The 19,846-nt window shown below is 33.1% G+C and overlaps 1 protein-coding gene across 1 annotated transcript in view; it reads left to right on the forward strand.

Moving 5' to 3' along the window:
• Positions 1 to 19,846, forward strand: part of LOC115448844 (hemicentin-1) — a 144,642-nt gene that overhangs the window by 66,957 nt on the left and 57,839 nt on the right. The window contains exon 2 of the mRNA XM_037442340.1: positions 5,451 to 5,480. Within this exon, the coding sequence (XP_037298237.1) occupies positions 5,451 to 5,480 (30 nt within the window). The remainder of the gene's footprint in view (positions 1 to 5,450; positions 5,481 to 19,846) is intronic.

Genomic DNA, 19,846 nt, shown 5'->3' on the forward strand with positions numbered 1-19,846 from the left:
ACACACATAGACTTCTTACTTGAACCTTGGCACAACGACGTTATTCCTTCATGTTTGCTATTATTTTATTATATAGGTTTTAATAACTCAAGATATTACGAAATATACAGCACAATCCATAAGAGTAACTTAATCTATCTGATCGGTTGCTGGATAAATTTATAAAACAATTTAGCTCCACAATTTCTAAATTCCCTACCGTTAATTTAGGAATTCCTCAGTAAAACCCCGAGTTCACTGTCTATTTAATTCAATGAATATTGACGTTAGGCCGCTTTCAGTCGGCATTATTCTGTGTGATTCTATCAACATGGCGCTTACATGATGTCCAGTACAATGTTTGCAATGACGTACATCCCTGTATTTCCAGGTATATATAGTTACAAAGTGAATAATCCCCATATAAACACCATACTGTTGCGGCTTGTTACGTCATTACCCAGAATTACTTTTTGAAGGTTGTCAAACCATTATAATGGGCCGTTGAAGATCCTAATAAAGTTTTCGGAATTTATCGGTATTTGTATTTTTTTCACCCGATGTCTCGAAGACCTCAGCCTTTATGGTCACAGGGCAGATGAAGGTTTTCGTCATCTGAAAGTCATAGTTACTATATCTAATTACATTTTACAATTATTATTTTTTCATTTCCTAATGATTTATTCGAAAAATCCTATTAAAGTTTAGTTTTATTTCGATATCTAACATTCGCGTAACATAATAAATCATGAACTTTATTAAGGTATGTTATTTTCTAGTTAGATCAAACAGAATGAGTTGAAACACGTTTGCTTGTTCTTGACGTGAATCGATCTCACAAATCGCAATAAACATTAAGTTATTGAAACGTTTCAAATGTCCCGATAAATTTAGAATTGAGACGCAGGAACGGTCCTGACGGCTTATTTCTTCCAACATTTCACCCTAATTGCCTCGCCGGAAAATCCATTGGGTTTAATAAGCGAACGATTTTGTGACCGAAGTCCTGTAGCACATCTATAATCGCAATAATCCCTACGTAGATATTCGCGGCCAGCTGTTACGCTTATCTGGCCTAATAACGCTTCTATATTGCCACCTTGAGAATAATGCTCGTAATAAAATCGCGCGAATCGATTGTTTTATAATTTGGTAATAACATTGTTCTCTTCTATGACGACTAAGTTTTTTTACATAATATAACGTTATAGGTTACTGTCTATCGGCTAGGTGTTTATGAAGTAATTTTATCCTCTACTTGATAATAACCGCAAGATTTGAAAGTGTAGGGTACAATGCATAATGAAAAATGGATTTTAAGTTCTTTTATAGTTTTCGTTCCAGTGTCAGTCAGTAATCAGTATACATGCGGGTATATAAGCCAGCGTCATGTTTGCCATCGTAGAGGCGCGACCCGTCATTATTAAAGGCTATTTTTGGACTATACATCTTTTACATATAATATTATTTATTGTCTATTGCTTAGATATTTAGGAAGTAATTTTATCCCCTGCATGATAATAACCGCATGAATTGAAAGTGTAGGGTACAATGTATAATACAAAGTGGATTTTAAGTTCTTTTATAGTTTTTGTTCCAGGATCAGTCAGTGATCAGTACCCATGCAGTAAGATACGTCAGCATCATGTTTGTTATCGTAAAAACGCAACCCGTCACTATTAAACACTATCCCCCTTATTCATAGACGTTTTTTATCTACCGACCGAGTAAGGCTGTGATAACAAGTCTGTTTCTCAGTGCTGACGGCATGGCAGTCTTCGCAGTGCGTAGACGTAGGGCCGTTGTGATTGGCTAATATTGAAATACAACAATAATAACCAATCACAACGGCCCTATGTCTATTTCTCAGTGCCGTTGGGCACTGAGAAACAGGCTTGTTATCACTTACTTGAGAAACAGGCTTTACTCCGTCCTTAGATAAAAAACGTTTATGAATAAGGGGATATATATATATTTGGTCTATAGATACTGTACTTATCATGTACACTGAAGCCACTCTACAAATCTAGGATAAAAAACGCCCATTAACACACAGTGCCTACGCAATTCTTTCTTAGATCGTTTACGGGTTTGCGCGCCAACGTTATATTATATTAGCACATTCCAATAAATATGTTTGATAAAGGTCTATGAAAGAAGTCCTCACCTGTCAGCTAAACATCTGAACGTCGATACCAAACCAACATTCATTTCTGAATTTCGTTTTGTCAGACACCATATTTCACGCGTCAAATGGTACCGATGTTTTCTACGCTTCTATATTTCGCTCAACACGAATAAACGAATAAACTTTTCGTACAGTTTTGTCTGTTGGATTCGTGCAAACTGAAATTAAACCCAAATTTTTCGTTGTTATAGAACAGAACAGGGGCTCGCGGAGTTTTTAAAACGAACTTATATTCCAGTTTTGCGCAATATAAATTTAAAGTTTGCATTTTTAGTAATGTTTCTTTTTTACATTTGTTAAATCGATTCACGAATGAATTTCTTATGCCATTTATAACTCCGTTGTTTTCTATATTTTATACATACTACATCAATATCCGTTTACATTTATTTATGGTATACGGTTGTAATCATACTAATGGAAATATTCAACAGTTTTTACTTACCATAAATTATTTTTTATTTCCATGACATTACAAATGCGCTTTTAAAACCTTTGAATGGGATGTTAGATCTTAATATTTTAATAAAACGTCCTCGTATGTCCACTGAAGAGTGCACGTAGCTCGTAAATAACCGTACAAAGCCACCCGTAATGAGTACAAGTGTGCTGAATGCTAAAATAGCTTTCTTTTGTTTCCGTTCACGTTCCGTTTCACTGAGTTTCGGTTGTCATGCGTGTGTGTTTTAAGTAGGTTTAAAAATATCCTTTATTGTATTTTGACAATTCAGTTCATTAGCCTAATGGACCGATGAATACTTTTGATGATAGCGACGGATGAAAAAATACTCAATAAATTTTATGTGATATCAAAAATTATGTAAGTAAGTGTTAATACTTAATACCACTCACATTTGCTTGTTATAGGTAAGATTGGATTGAGAGAAGTGGATTGCTTGAGCTATGCGTAACGTTACAACAAATTGCCACTTTACAGCGGTTTTCTGTGAAATAATAATTTAAATAATACATTTATTTAAATCTGTAAAATGTTATCAAATTTTTACCCTACCACCAATTCGGAAAACAAAGTGTTTTCCTAGTGTTGCTCTTTTCAAAATCAGTTCAAAGGTATGGAACAGTTACGATACTAAAAATGCGTTTAAGTTTCTATTTAGTTTAGAGCAGTGAATTTATTTATTTGGAAAATAATGTTTTTTTTATTTTTTAAGAGAGTACAACCCTCTCAGGAATCGCAATAATTTGATAATATAAAATGTTTTCATTGTGAATAGTACTACCTCGTTGGAATCCGCCTATTCATACCTATACAAATATTAACACTATGACTCCCCCACTTCCAGTATTATACACTTAGCTGAGTGCCTTTTCCCTAACTTCAGAAAGAAAGTACAATTAATCTCACTGGCTACGTACGTCAGACATCGGACAGCATTAGTTGTACTGATTTTGACAAATGAACGGAATGTATCATCGTTAACTTTGTAGAGTTTATTGCTGAACACAGGGTTCCTCTACAGATTTCTAGACGGATTTGTCAAAAACCCATTTCCAATGCAGGGACAATACAAGACAGATGATGAAAGAGCGCAGGAGCGAATGAATGAATGGATACAGTCTACTATGTGATACATCTTCGATAATGTATTATAACAATCAACCGACGACGACGAATTATATTATGATAATTATGATAAACGTATTAATAATACTATCTATTATTATTCGTGGTATATGAAATTTGAGAATTTAATTTTATTGTAAGCAAAATATTTTTTTTTTATTACCGAGAAAAATAAATAATGTAGTTGTTTACCTACTATTGGACAAAGAGTCTTGATATGTGTCATTCCTTCATTGTCGTTATAACCGGATTTAACTCTAGAGAGTACTTTTATATCAAAATTTCCCTGTTGTCTTAACGCGATACCCTCAACAAATCAGCGCGCTAATCATAAATTAGGAAGCTATTTATTCGAAATTTATAATACATATAGAACAAATAATTGAATATGTTTCTGCAATGTTACTTATAATTATGTTGTTTATTTTTTTTATAACGTGGATATTGTTTGATTATTACATAATGAAAATATATAGGCTATTGTATTAGGTAGACGATTTAACAATCAATATTTTGGTAGTACAAAATTGACAAAAAGACCTAAAATAGATTTTTTAGAGAAATCACTCGGAAATCTTTACATATCGCCGTAACTCGTGGCAAGTATAAGCCCACGAACAGCTCAACGCTGTTTCCTCGGAGAGGGCCATAAGAATGTAAAATATTGAATAAACTGGAACTAACATCAAATATTACAGCCATGGCTTTGCTCTTACCTGATATATATTTAAGATGAATGAGTCAATACGAACCTTCTACATTTAGTCTATAAACTCACACAAGTCCAATACAAAGGCTAATTCTGAATACTTACAATATTCAGAGAAAATCCATTGAATATCGAATAATTGGACTTCAAATCAATCGAGCAATGAGCTCTAAACATTGAATTCTAAATTTATGAATGAATGAAAATGTTACTAGCTTTTGATCATGGCCTTGTCCACATACAATTTTATTTATTTATTTATTTAATTGAAAGAAACTACATTTTTAAAGACGTAAAAGCAGAGGTGACTCAATACTGCATATAATATATTTTGGATTATTTGATTGTATGATTGTATAGTTTCCATAATTTAATATTATCTGCAGAATTTACAAATAACTTCAACAGCAATTAAACGTTTTGCTTTTTAATAAGTGCATTCTTCATCCGGATTTCTCGGGCTGAATTTAAATTATATTACTACTAAGAACAATAGAACAGCTCCACTGTAATAATCGTATGCGTCTGTATTCCATAAATTCTCATAAATCGATTATATTCTAATCGATTCCAATTTCAACAAATATCCCCCCAGAGGCAATTCTTACATGCGCTTGATCTCCACACCGAATGCACGCCCATGCACAGGGGAACATTTGTCGAGGCCCTAGTACACAGTTAAGTGTGTATACTTCATGATTGCCAAATCTCATTGAGGCCTATGTGGCTCGTAAACATTTCCTGGCCTTCTTCCCTGCTCCCATCCTTAAAAGGTTCCTTTTCCTTCCCCAGATATCCCCTCCTAGCTTTCCCCCAGAGCCCTGCAGTCACTAAACTGGGGGATTCCAGTATCCCATTCACAGGTTTCCTGGCGTTGAGTGCAGGGTTCAATACACAAAAAAAACATCAACAAATGTAAAACGGAATACCAACTATATTTTTTCTTATTTTATCATGTTTCTTTACTAATTATTGTTATTTATTTGTAGGTCTCTCACATGCGAATGTACCCAGTGAGGGTAAGTACAATCTTATTGTCTATTTTATTGTTTTCGCGGTAAAAATAATTATCACTGCCGCCCAGACACAAGGGCGACTGAACATTATGTCGGGGTCACCCGTTGCGACACACGTTAAGCCGCTCGGAAAAATGTTAAACATCGGACGAATGCTCGGCTGAGTTTCTACTAGATACATTGTAACCGGCATGATAACCGAGACTACGCGATGGGACTCTTCAGCGCCTTAGAGACAGGTGTCCTAAGTAAGAAAGAAGAATTTTACTCATTCGTTTCTGGTTTCACTAAGAATTAAAAAAAAATTACCTTCCCTTTGCAACTTTATTATTACACCGTAAATCAGCATAACAATCAAAATCATTGCCTTCTTCGTCGTATTAGGGACAGGAACCGTAAGAACTCTTCCTTTTGGGAAGGGCCATGTTTTTTCGTTTTTGAGTTTATCTAGGGCTCAAAAAATGTCAACCGTCTCGTAGCGATGGCGTCCAGCCTAACTGAATAAGTAGACCTTTCTCTAAGAGCGTTCACTATAGCTGCTGCTATCATAGCCCATGGCAAGAGATATCTTCTACCACGAGAACGCTTTGATCCTCCTTACAAAAAACTTACAAAGTTCTTCACTTTACTAGAATTTTAACAACATTTACAAAACATTTAATATAATAACACGAAAAATGTATGAGCTCAACGATGTATGGAGTCAGATTTTAATGATGGCATACGTTACCTTGTTCACGAGATCTCAAACTCAAGTTTCGATGTAATGGCGCGGGTAATAATATTTAACACGTCGACATTAATGGATGTTACTTCCTACGGCGAACGTGGATTATCTTGTTTAATACAATAATTAGTATTTATAAACATACAAGCCAACAGTGTAGTAATCTAATGAGGCAGAAAACAACACCTACTTGAATAGATTTTGGATTACAGAACTGGCACTTAAGAGTACGTGATTAACTACTCTATGGTAGTAGTGATTAGTACGTTATAAGTTTTTTATATAAAATTTAAAAATTACAATTCGCAAGCTCTCTAAATTATCAAATAATCCTAAATAGTTAGTTTACTTCATAAATATTTTCAAGTCTACCTACATATACATATGTTCATACGCAGACAATGGTTTGTGTTATATAGTTTGTGTCTAAGGTTAGTTTATATAGTTTTTAGCATGTTACCGTTTTTTGTCCCTAATATAAAAAAATAATAAAAATTTTATAATTGCCATGAAAATAAAAAAAAAGTCGTTAACGTCTAACATTTTCTGACTTTTTAGTACGTCACGATCTCAGACATAGTGACGTCACTACACCTAATAAGACTTAAAGGCAGTCCTTGTTATTAATGGTAGCCACTCGTAGAATGAAACTAATACCAATAAGCTATAATAGTAAGTATTGGAAAAATTAAGTTTTCCACCTCACTTTATCCCAGTGGTGTCCACTATCTTTTAATTTTATACGGCAATTACGGAGAGACAAGTGCTTGTCGTCTTATGCTGTTATATAGGTTCTAGGTTTACCTTTATTCTTTAGTAGCATTTAGTTTGTAAGCAACAGAATTTAACCAATGTTATCATTATTAATGGCTTATTTATTTATTTATTTATAACTAGGACAACCAATAGTTGTTACATTATACATAGCTCCAATAAAATATAACAGTAATGATAGGTTTAAATGCACAACATTTTAAAAGAGAAATACCATTCTACCGAGTCTGCGAGAGAGTTACCATAACTATTTTAAATAGCCGCCATTTAAAATCCATCTCCGGTTTTTAAATACATCGTAAGGATTATTCCGTTTATTTGCCATAGTTATTTTTTAAATACAAATAAATTATTATTACACTTATTTTAAATGAAAGAATATTTTAAATAAAGAATGAGTTCGTTTTATTTGGATGTTTGTTAACTAGTCACGCTTGAATACCTGAATTTTTAAAATGAATTTCTATTTGTTATCTAATTCCATTTAACAGGAAAATTATTTGGTCAATCGCCATTTTTGTTATAATTCAAAAATGATTTTTATAAATTCGTTGCTAAGGCTCAAAACCATTTCTATTTATGTAAAATGCAACAATAGCATTTGCGACAAGGGAGTGGCGCAGTTTGGACTTTACTTGCAAATTATTATAGAAACACTGGCTTTTAAAGTTAACACAGCTGCAGCATTACAGTTAGTTATTAATGTTCCAGGACTGTGCATTAAAATTGAGATAAATGCAGTTCTATAACTTCGACAATTTACATAACATATTTTAATATTAGGTAGAAAATAATATTGATACAACCAAATACATTAACTTTCAATTCTCAACCATGGACGGATTAGTCAATTGAAACGATTGTTTGTAAAATCTTAAAGCGACAATGATTACTTTCTTGAATGCTCGTAATACCTCTTAAATACAGGATTGATATTACAAAAATATTTTGATATAGCTTACACCACTTGCAATAAATCAGAGTACTTATAAGTACTATAGTAGTAATTTAAATTGAATCCTCGTGAATATGTAGTTATCGTTCCTAATTACTGAGCAAATAATTTTACATAAACGACTCGGCCCGGCGCATTTTTTAAAGGCGCAGCTGGCGTACCACCAATATATCTTCGGAAAATGGAATAACTAGTAGGAAATTCACTTCACTTTGTTTCGTTTTATTGCCCACTAAATTGGAGGTGAAACTCGTGCTGAATAAATTTTAACTGTCCATACATTTGCACGGAATACGCATTAGTCATTTCTATACGGGATTTGTGAAGATCGCAAGGAGATCAGCTATTAATGTAAAAATATTATTTGAAGAAAAAACGCGTATAAAATCTTACGATCTGTATTTATGGGTGTTCTGTGACTTGAAAGTTATTGAAGTCAATACGGGTTTTTCGAAATCGGTGGAATATTTTATGTCGGCCGGGATAGCGACCACAGGATCAGCTTGTCTTATCTGGTTCCAAGTTCCAACAGGCCGGCATAGTGGTGGCTCTCGTCAATCGACATTCTATTAGACCCCACTCCACTTACCATCAGGTACAGTGGGGTCACTGTGACGCATTCGTATAGAAAAAAAGAATTATTCTCTTTACACATGTTCCTGAAACCTTCACTTGATGTCTGCTTGCCTAGTACGTAACAATCACGATTGATAGAAGACGTGGCTTGAACTGCCGATATTAAATTCTATGCATCACCTATGCATAGAATTTAAACACGCGTATAAACGTTTAACTTGCCAAAATACTGTGATTAAAACTATTGACCTCTCGCAAATAAAAAAATTGAATCATGTAAAACGACTATCTATACATATTATAAAACAAAGTCCCCTTTTCTGTCTGTTTGTATGTTATCGATTTTCACAAAATCGACTGAACGGATTTTTATGACATTTGGTATAGAAATACTTTAAGACACTGAACAGGTTACAGGCTACTTTTTATCCCAGGAAAATATATAGCGGGATTTTTATCCCGGAAAACTCGTTCATGCGGGCGAAGGCGCGAGTAAAAGCTAGTAGAATAATAATCATATACTTACCACCCACTCAAAGAGAAACCGAACTGAAAAATCAAATGCATAGAAATTCTAGAGCTATTGAACAAAATGGTTCACATATAAATCGTATAACAAAACCTCATACAATAAGCCACAAAACACAAACAAACAATACCATTTTTCAACAGAACACAATTACTATTTAATACGCAATTGTGATGGTTATACAAACAAGAGTAAAATGGAAACCTATCGAAATTAATTTACAAGCAAATACTAATCAAACCCGAGCAACTTGCGTGACAATATTGACGCAATCAAGACTAAATTTGATAGGGAATGGTAAATATTATAATTATGATCGTCTTATTTGATAAACAAAGTAAATTAGTAACCGTAAGAACTTGGTAGGAACTCCTTTGATACACAGAAACTTATGCGTAATATTGGAATACGCGTGGGTTGTATATTGTTGTTTATACAGTAATCATTTCTGTAGGATATTAATGTTCTTTTTTATACGGGCAAGGCAAAGTGACGGTAAGTGTAGTGGGGTCCAATAGAATGTCGACTGACGAGAGATGATTACCTCTTGACAGTCGACGCAATTTTGCCGGTCTGTTGGAACCGGATATACACCGGCTGGTCCCGAAACGTGACACACTTACGTGGGCCACTGTGGCGGGTTTTACCATTTTGTGTACGGTGGTCGCTATCCGGGCGGATGTAAAATATATCCTACCACCAGCAAAACATAAACAATAGCGCGATATGAAATACCCATCCATTATTTTTCAAAAGTGGAATATATTTTTCATTTTAACGCATTTTGAAGGCATTAGATAATTAGTAAAAGTAAGACGTATTCTGATAGAAAACTTACGCAATAACAAATAGTACACGCCTTTATTGATGCCTTGATTGATGATATCCTCCTCTACAGTTTTGTATCCATTAACTATGTACAGTGAGTAGTGTTACTACGTAAATATTCCTTCAATCTCATTGAAGAAAAACGTGTTCCAGATTTTCTGGGTACATAACTTTAGAAACTTGAGCAAAGAGTATTATACACGAAAAGAGAAAATAAAAAATATTATTATGTAGTTTTTTCGAATACCATGTGGTATATATATGCATCACTAATGATGGCGTAGTAAATACAACTCCATGACTCTAACTCCAATACCTACTCTTGAAGTAGGTAAGTAGTAAGTACCAAAGACAATTATTCCAATTCCAATTTGTTGTAATTGGCCGTAAGAGAATTATAAAACCTAACCTGATGTAATTATTTGAATAAATCTGCCAGTAATTTGAAAATACGAATGATTCTTCTGTTACATTTTTTTATAATATATTTATTTAGCACTTCATATACAAATAATATTCAAATAATTATATCGATATTCTTTGAAATCCATAAAAAAACTAAGAAACACCAGAAAAATATCTTTTAGCTATATTGTTAGAACTATCAACAAGGCCCACCATCCATGTTTTTGGTATTTTTTGTGATGTAATATAAAGCCTATAACGATTTTTTAGGACTTTTACTATTCAATTTTATAATATATATGTTGCAATATAGTTAAACGTTTATATTTATATTTTTGTATAATACGATTATATGAAAATTTTAATTTAGATATGTCTTCAAAGATTCCTTTACCTTACTCAACGTTAAAAAATAATAATACTTGCACCACACTATTGTGCTACACAACACACTTGTTTCAGTTTTCGAGGAAACACATAAAGTCGTACTTCAAACATTTGTATAGGGTGTGTTTGGTCACATTAAAACTGACCTCGTTCTATCCACAGTACCTATTAAGGTAGGTTTTGTGGACCAGAAGATGTGGGTGCGTAAACATGCCAATAAATTCTTGCGTCAGAAAACGCGGTTGTTTTGAAAATATAAAAAATATATTCATATGTAGATTTATGAAACAAATTTGTTTTAGATGTCGATAGGGAATGTGGATATTAAATCAAATGTCATAGTGGGTAAAAATAAAAAACATATTATGAAAACCCCAGATAATAAGGGCGTAAATATGGTTGTGTCAAGATTTAGACAAAGTAGACAAGCCTACAGCCTAGAAATAATTCTTACCCTGACCACCAAAACGCCAAGAACCACATTGAAGAACTTGGTTCTCATTAGCTTTGAACTGGGTCTCATTTTACCTCATCTAAAAGTGATGCCAATTAACAAGATAATAAACCGAATTACTCATACACTGTCACTTAAAGGCTAACCTTCTACACCTAAATACAAATGAGGTAGGTCCTGAACTACTCTCGAAAACAACGACCCGAACCGAAACTAAAGCTAAAATGAAACAATTGGCTTGATTCAACCAAACCAATTAGTAAATTACTCGAATGAAGGTGTTCCTACTCGCTACTCGGCTAAACGCTATGCTAATCTGTAAAAAGGTATAAAAGCCAAAGGTCACTCCGACCGCCTTGTGAAAAAATGATTCAACCCACAAACAAGTCGAAATGAAGTTAATTCCAAACTATATAAAATACTCAGAATTCTTGTCACCAAACACATTTCATTGGAGCATAATTATTTGAATTCTAACGGAAGGAAGACACATTTTATACCCTATTTAAGTAATAAAACGCGATAAATATTATTTAAAAATACAAAACATTTTTGGTAGTTTACTATCAGTACTTTGAACAGTTTCCGCACAATACTGTTCAGTTAAGATCAAGTATGATACCAAAATCAACCCTATTGTATATACAGGCTTGCCTGTTGAATGGTCGTCCTCCACTCCGTTTTCAAGTGTATGGTGGCCACTCAAGACCTCCTTACCTTAAAAGCTATTCCTTCTAATTATACTCTAACAATACATTCATAATATAAGCGAAGTATGGAACCATCTTAAGGTTATATTATTCTATGGATGATAAAATTTCATTGTTACGTTTAGACTTATTTTTACGCACTTTTATTTACTGCTAAATAAATTACCTTTATAAAGAAGCTAACGGTTTAAGAATATGATTTGTGAATTAATACTACAAAATTGTAGTAATAATAGTTCTACATATAATGTACCCCACTTGTCAATGTTATCAAAACCAATTTAATTATTTCGAAAATTAGTTAGGACCTTAGCAAAGACGCATTTCTTTAATCATAAACACTAATAAAAAAGAAAAAAAAATATGGTAATGACATATCCGAACAATAACATGTCGGTAGGAATTGTCACTTTTCTCGCAGGCAAACACGCGTTATCGCTGCCAAACATAAATTTGTTTCCTATTACCGTTAACGATTATAGAAAGGTGTTTTTACTACGGCCTCTATACAAACAAACAGACAAATATTTTTCCTTATTATTCCATAATCACAAACAGACATTTTAATATTATTTCTTTTGATTTATCGTGGCAACTATTTATTACTAATTGTTTATAAAGACAAACTATAAAATCCCACTGTGTACTTTTTTTAAATATACTTTTTACAAACTATAACAGTTTTTAATATTAATATCCAGTCAAAAATAAGAATACCTCTCGATGCGTTTTAATTTATTATTAGAGAAATAATACTAAACTTTGCCAGTATTACTAGCTGGCTTACCTTCAACTCAGCAATAAGTACCGTGTATTGGACTGCAAGTAAACCAAGCCCAACAGATGCAAAGCTGACTAAGCTCTACGCCAGAGATGTGACAGAGACAGAATTACCTTTAATTACCAGATATTGATTCAGGATACGCTTTGGGAGTTGTCTTTGAATGGACTTGATTAATCTCTAGAAAATAATTTAGATTAAATATATAGTGATATTTGTTCTAATAAAATTAAGGAAAATATATTCACAGCATTATTTACACCTAATTTGGTATATTCTTTCAAAATATTCAAGGTTGATATTTTCTATCTCAAATAAAAGTGAGTTTAATATGTACGCAGAACAATATTTTCCTATGTAAATATTTTACTAGCAATATTACTCCGTAAAGATTGTGAACTCAACAAAAATAGATTTCGTGTAAATAATCAAGAAATGATCTATTTCTTCATCGAACAATGTTATCCTTTATTACCCTTTGTTTCTTTATTATCGCTGTAGCGGTTTTTTCTATTTTCAATCGATCTTACTGGAGTAAATTGGCCATCAGCTTCACAAATTAGTCCCTTTGCGCGAACTAATCGCAACAGCTGCTCGGATAATTCAATTCCTGGGTTTTCTTTTACAATTTTATTTCCTCAATGCTATTATGATGTTTATTTTTGTATTTTCAGTCTTGTGTTACGACTGATAAATGGCAATAGGCCTGCCCCCTACTACATAGGCCCTAATATAGCTAAATGTGGTTTTGATAACATGTCCTTCAAGATATGGTGGTTGATGCATGTTATAAAAAAAGAAGTTGCTAATTTTCTCTTTCCAAAGCCGGGTCTATCAAGCCTAAGTCACTAGGACAGAATAATTTTAAGAAACATAAAATCCAATGATGTGGAAATATTGTCAGGTTGAGCAATACTCACGCAAATTCCTTTGATCACCTATCTATCTTGGCATAATTCATAAAAAAGTAACTTAAACTCTGCTTTAGAAATGTTTTGAAACCAAAATACGTTTAATGAGTTAATTGTGCGCGGATCAGAGGTTAATCAATATCCAATCTGAAACGGTACTAATTAATTGGTGATTGAATTAAGGAGATACAATGAACGAAAGTTAATTTATACAATAAACGACAGCACGATAGCAATTAAAACTGAACGAAGAATCCTTAAATAACATGATTTAGTTGAATTGAAACTCTATTGCTATTAAATTAACATTCAATTAAAATACATAGTTAACCTATAAGGTAGTATGACTTAACATAGGGCGGTCACTGAATCGAAATTGCATCTGGGACTTCCAAAGGCACTCTTATTTTGAAAATATCTGTCATTATTGGTGTAGTGCGTAGTAGCAGCAGCCGAGTTATTATTTGCATAAATTAAAGTATTTAGAAATAAAAATAATATAGATATTTTTTAATTCAATGAGTTATTTTTGTTCCGAATATTTTTTTAGGGCTCTGGGATTTTTTTATTTGTTTCGTTTATTTTGTTTATTATTTTTTAAAATATAAAACCGTCTAATTTTACGTGATAAGAAGAAAGTAATATTAAATACCATTAGTATACATCCTTACGTAAATATTGCGGGCCATATTAAACACCTAGATGCCTCACATGGCCCACCAGCCATGTTTATGCTTTTTCATGTAAAACACATAACGATTTTACTGGTGCTTTTATTTTCAACATGTTGGTATTCAATCAGTAATGTTTATTGATATTCCTTCACTTTTTGTAATGATTTTAAAATTTTGTGGTCCATCCAGTGTTCCGTTACCTTAAATATAATAAAACAGTAAAACTCGGTATATGTGTACCGAAAGTTATAGAAGAAAGGACGTGCCTAAATAAGCGTCCCTTATAGAACACAAATTAGCAATTCTTCTCTTTTTTTGTCTATGTTCTGTTTGTTAGCGCATATCTCCGAATGTACTAAACGGATTTTCATGTACTTTTATGCAGAGTATAATTGAGAGCAGAATATAGACTTTATTCCATTGATGCAAAAATATAGTTGTAAAATTAATAATGATTCACTTTATATTACTAACGAATTGCACGCGCTTGTTCAATAAAGCTTTCTATTTTATGACGTTATACTCGTATTTAGTATTTTTGAATCGTAATTAATTGCAGACAAAATTTAATGAATCGATCTATTTGTGAAAGCAAATGAATATTTTACATTGCAGCGACATTTTGATGATGTTTTAATTACTTATAGTTTCATATTGAATGTGAAAATTACAAAATATATTATCATACTTGTAAAATCATGTTTAATCTGTATAATATAATTAATTCTAGGGATGAATCGTTGCCCGTTCAATGTTAGATGCAACGTTCAATGTTAGAATTGACATCGAGGAATCGAAAATTATTTTATACTATTTAATATAATATAATTTTATTTTTATTTTTGTGCCCGATAAGCTCGTTCCCTATCCACATCATAGCACAGATAAAATCTCAGGAAATCGTGGATTCACTAGTCGTGCTTCTATCTAAGTCTTCGCTATCAGTGTAATAATTTTATGTCCCATGAAATGATTAAAAATTAACCGTAAAATAAAGCATTAAGGACTTTTTCACAAAAGTTACTCGAGAAATAAATTATAACCTTACTAAAATTAAAGAAAATGTTTCATCCATAAAATTAATATTCAATTTAGTTACATCACATTATATTCTATGTATAATTTTAATCTATTTAAAAACTAGCCCGTAATAGAAAATCCACCTAGTTTCGTTTAAACGTAGCAATTGACGTTTTAGAATTCCACGCTTCGCTTGTTAGCAGTAGACAAGCCGACGGGCTCTTCACTTACCACAGTCTGCTATACCTGGATGTTTATGCAAAATACATGTGCATGTGCGAAAATAACAAGACACTCGGCCGCTCAAGAGATTCGTCTCGCTTGGAAAAAGAATCCACAAACGCGCATTGAGGTCACACTTGGATTAAAATATTCACTTTTGCTTGTTTATAATGCTCATTATCTATTTATTTGTTTGTTTTTTCGACTAATTGCGACTTATTAATTTGATGTTGGGCTAATCGTTACTAAGATATTATATCTCATTTAGACTATTGGCAAATAATGTGCTGAATAACACGGCAAATAATTCGTGCATATATATGACTATGATAGGTAGTAATATAATGAACTGTTTACACATTAATCTTCGTAATTATTCGTCTGTATTCTACAAATATCTAAATCTGGAGTTGGGAATAAGTATATCTGTATACTTAAAGGTACGGAGATCGATTAAATAAATAAAAAAAGGTTTTATTTAAAACTAAGAAAAGGAAAAGAGAAACATACGTAAAAAATATTACAAAGGATACAACAAACAATGCCTGCGTGCCCTATGGCCGTGCCTCAAAGATTTCTTTCACTTAAATTAATTGAATATTCAATATCCTCTTTTTGGTATCCCAAACCTGATTGTGGAAAAACGACCTTCAAGAAGCATTTAATACTAAATACAATTCACATTTTAAATGTAACGTAGGTAGTGATGTTAAGACTCTAACCACAACTTGATCTTTATTCAAAATGATGTAATAATTATAACATACCGGTACACATAAAGATGGAAATCAATTTTTATTTATCGCAAAACGATGGACGAGACTGCCTCGGTGGCGTAGTTGTACTGCATGCGCGGTACGACAGCGCTCTGAGATCCTGAGTTCGAATCCCGGGTCGGGCAAAGTGATATTTGGGATTTTCTGCTCAGTATCGGCCCGGAGTCTGGCATTTGTGCCTGATATGGCGATAGGCTCGCCCCCTATCACATCATGGGACGAAATACACTTGGCGAAAAGTGGGTGCCTTGGTTGCGCCTTTGCATACCCCTTCAGGGATAAATGCGTGATATTGTGTGTGTGTGCAAAACGATGGAATTCTTCACATTTATAAACTAGATTTGATCATTAACATTTCCATTGAATATGTTAACCTATAAGCTTACTACAGTATCATTGTATTAGATGGTGTACGCTGTCATAACTTCACTACTAAAGGCATTGAAGTAGAGAACTTCGAAGTTAGAACAATACTCTGCCAGATACTGGTTGGAAATAAACAATATCATAAGTGTAACATGCAAAGCATTCTATTAGCTATTGTGATACATATAGTACAGAATACAAGCTCACCCTTATACCCGTAGGGGTAAGGCAGGCGACTAATAACATGAGTGTTATTAGTAGTAGTAGTAAATTACATTTGAGAATGTAATTTATGACCCACTAGGTGTGAGTCATGGCTTTGCCCGAGTGAAATGACTTTCTCGCTGCAAATGACCCAAAAACACAGAACGACGCTAGCGTCATGTATTAAAAAAAAATAGATTAAAGAATTCCGTTATTTACATTATTTTAGGGGTAAATAACTGGGATAAAATGTTTTGAAATCATCGGATATTATACAGTATGTAAAATTGGTAAAAGGACCTATTTTTAGAGTTTGATTCTAATCTCAAATATAAGTCTAATTTTCAGGAATTTTGGTACCTATGTAATTTGTCCCTACTATGTTTGGAGTATGAAGGGAAACAGATTAACACTTAAAAGTACAATAACATAGGTCGAACTAGTGGCCAGCACAAGTATCATTACACACAGGTAGGGAGACTTTTATAAAATTTTCGACATTTTATATCATTATTTTTTGCATAATTTGGTATTCGATTCAGCATGCACTGCTATATTCAAATAGATCGCTCAATTAAAATACATACTGTATAATACGATAAATAAAGGAAAATAGCACATACCTAAATGTATTCCACCCACTCTTTATGAACATTCATATACCCACGGGACTAGAGGGATTTGACTAAAGGTTTGTTGTTCATTAGATATGAGAGACGAAGGTAAATGACACAGGTTTGAATCCCAGGAGTCATGTTTAGTCACCGAAATCTTGCCGCTGAACACAGCAATGTTTAAGTAATCTTATTATTTATAATTTAGAAACGAAATATCCGTACCCACACTTTATGCAAATTATGTTACAACGTACTTTTTTAAACATAAACAGCTGAAGGATACAGTTCATGTACACTAAGTAATGACTGTATTGTTAAAAGTAAAAAAACGAGCAAGTGTAAGTTGAACTAGCGCGCGGTAGGTTCCGTATAAGATGTACAAATTTACGGTTTTAATTTTTTCTCCTTATATGTGTTGCAATGTACTGCTTCTTGCCAAGTATCATGATTCTAAATCAACGGGGAGTACCGTATGTTGTGATTTTCTTGTGAAATCGAGATATGCGACGTTATCGGTCATAACTTTTGATCTCGTTGACTTACAGGTTTGTTCACAGCCGAATGAGATTATAGAAACAAGACTAATTTCAACTTGACACCCCTACGCGTTCTTAAGAAAAAGTTTATTGGTTAATACCCATCGAAATATTTTTGATTATGATAACCTTTTAATTAAAAATCTCATATTATATACAGTAAGACGTAAGATGGAAGATAAAGCCAAATTAACATAATAAGCAACCCATAAAATCTAACACATAAATAATCAACGGATATACTGTAGTTTTATATAATACTATTTCTTTCATAAGAAAACATAATTAAACATTTCAGATGAAATATTCTTTGTTGCGAAAACATGCTCAAATATCTCAAATTGGAGCCGTGTTTTGGTAAATATTTGATAAATTCATAATATCTGTTTTACCCGACGCTAGCGCTACCTTTCCTCTAGGGAAGATACCGCTTTTTCTAAGAAAAAATAAAGGTTGAAGGTTAGGTATCGCTCCTTCCACTGCCCAAAAAAAAAAAAACAATCTAAAGGTTCATGACAAAACATAAACGACGATGAATTAAATATAATTTGCTTTTAAAATTGTCAAATAATTTATGTCAAGTTAATTGTAAAGAAAAAGAATTTGTAAATAGAAATATCCAAGTCCCATGTTATATGCTCAACCATCCGTGCATTTATTGCGGTGGCCATTTTCGTCGCTCGCCACAAAAGTTGGTAAAGAAAAAGAGGCCAAGAAATATTAAAATTTTACTCGGTGTTCCTCAGTTGAAACTTACCTAAGTTATTTTAGTGAAGGAGTGCTTCCTTTCTGTTGGGCCGGTGAAGTGGGGGACTAAAAACAGGAAGTTTAAAAACCAAAAGACGCTGAAGTTTTCGAGAAGCCTTTTGTACTGTCTGTTTTGTGGTTTTTACATCACATGATATTACGAAATATAATGTTTTGAAGTATTTTAATATTCCATTATACTATAAATTTATATTAATTCATTTGGTAACTGAAATTATTACTTGACGAAGATCTCAAAGCTGTGGTTGGTGTCGGTGGTTGCAAAGATATTGTAGACTATCAAAAACCCCAGAGTCCTATCTAATTAGTTTTGTTTATTAGATCTAAATTCGTAGACTGAGTTTGGAAAACTTAAGCCCGGAAGACTGTTTATCGAAGCAACAGCTTTGAATCTATGAACTGATTGATGAATACACAAAAAGAAAAATCTACGCGCGAGCGAATAAAACTTCTCCTTTACTACCTAGAAAACTTCAGCGCTATAAACTAGAGTATAAAGATATGAAAACCGAAAAAAATATATACTACATTCATTAACTTAAGCAGCATCGAAGTCAATCAAGATTGTCCGAAAAGTTTGCGATTTGTCCAAGCCTGCTGTTTGTTTTGCTTTGACGCGGCTTGTATGATTTTTCATGTCTGCCAAAGTAAAATCAAATGCCAATGCACACATCTATAAAAACTATCGTAGGGTGAAAGTGTTTCCTATTTATTTATCTGCAGGTATATCTGTAGGATATATTTGATATCCGCCCGGATAGCGACTACCGTACACAAAATGTTAAAACTCGTCAAACTGGCCCTCATAAGTGTGTCGCGTTTAGGGATCAGCTTGTGTATATCCGGTTTCAATAGGCCAGCATAATTGTGTCGACTGCCAAGAGGTAATCAAGTCTTGTGCCAGCAATAAATAGATCTATTACCCCAACAATATGTTAGAGTTTATTAAAATAATACCAATTGCGTTTCACTTATGGTCTAAAATAAATAAAAATTTAAAGTTGAATTTACTATAAATAGAATCTATACAACATTTATTACATACATACATACATAACATCACGCATTTTATCCCCGAAGGGGTATGCAGAGGCGCAACTAGGGCACCCACTTTTCGCCAAGTATGTTCCGTCCCATGATGTGATAGGG

The sequence above is a fragment of the Manduca sexta genome, chromosome 24 (assembly GCF_014839805.1).
Source record: "Manduca sexta isolate Smith_Timp_Sample1 chromosome 24, JHU_Msex_v1.0, whole genome shotgun sequence".
NCBI lineage: Eukaryota > Metazoa > Arthropoda > Insecta > Lepidoptera > Sphingidae > Manduca > Manduca sexta.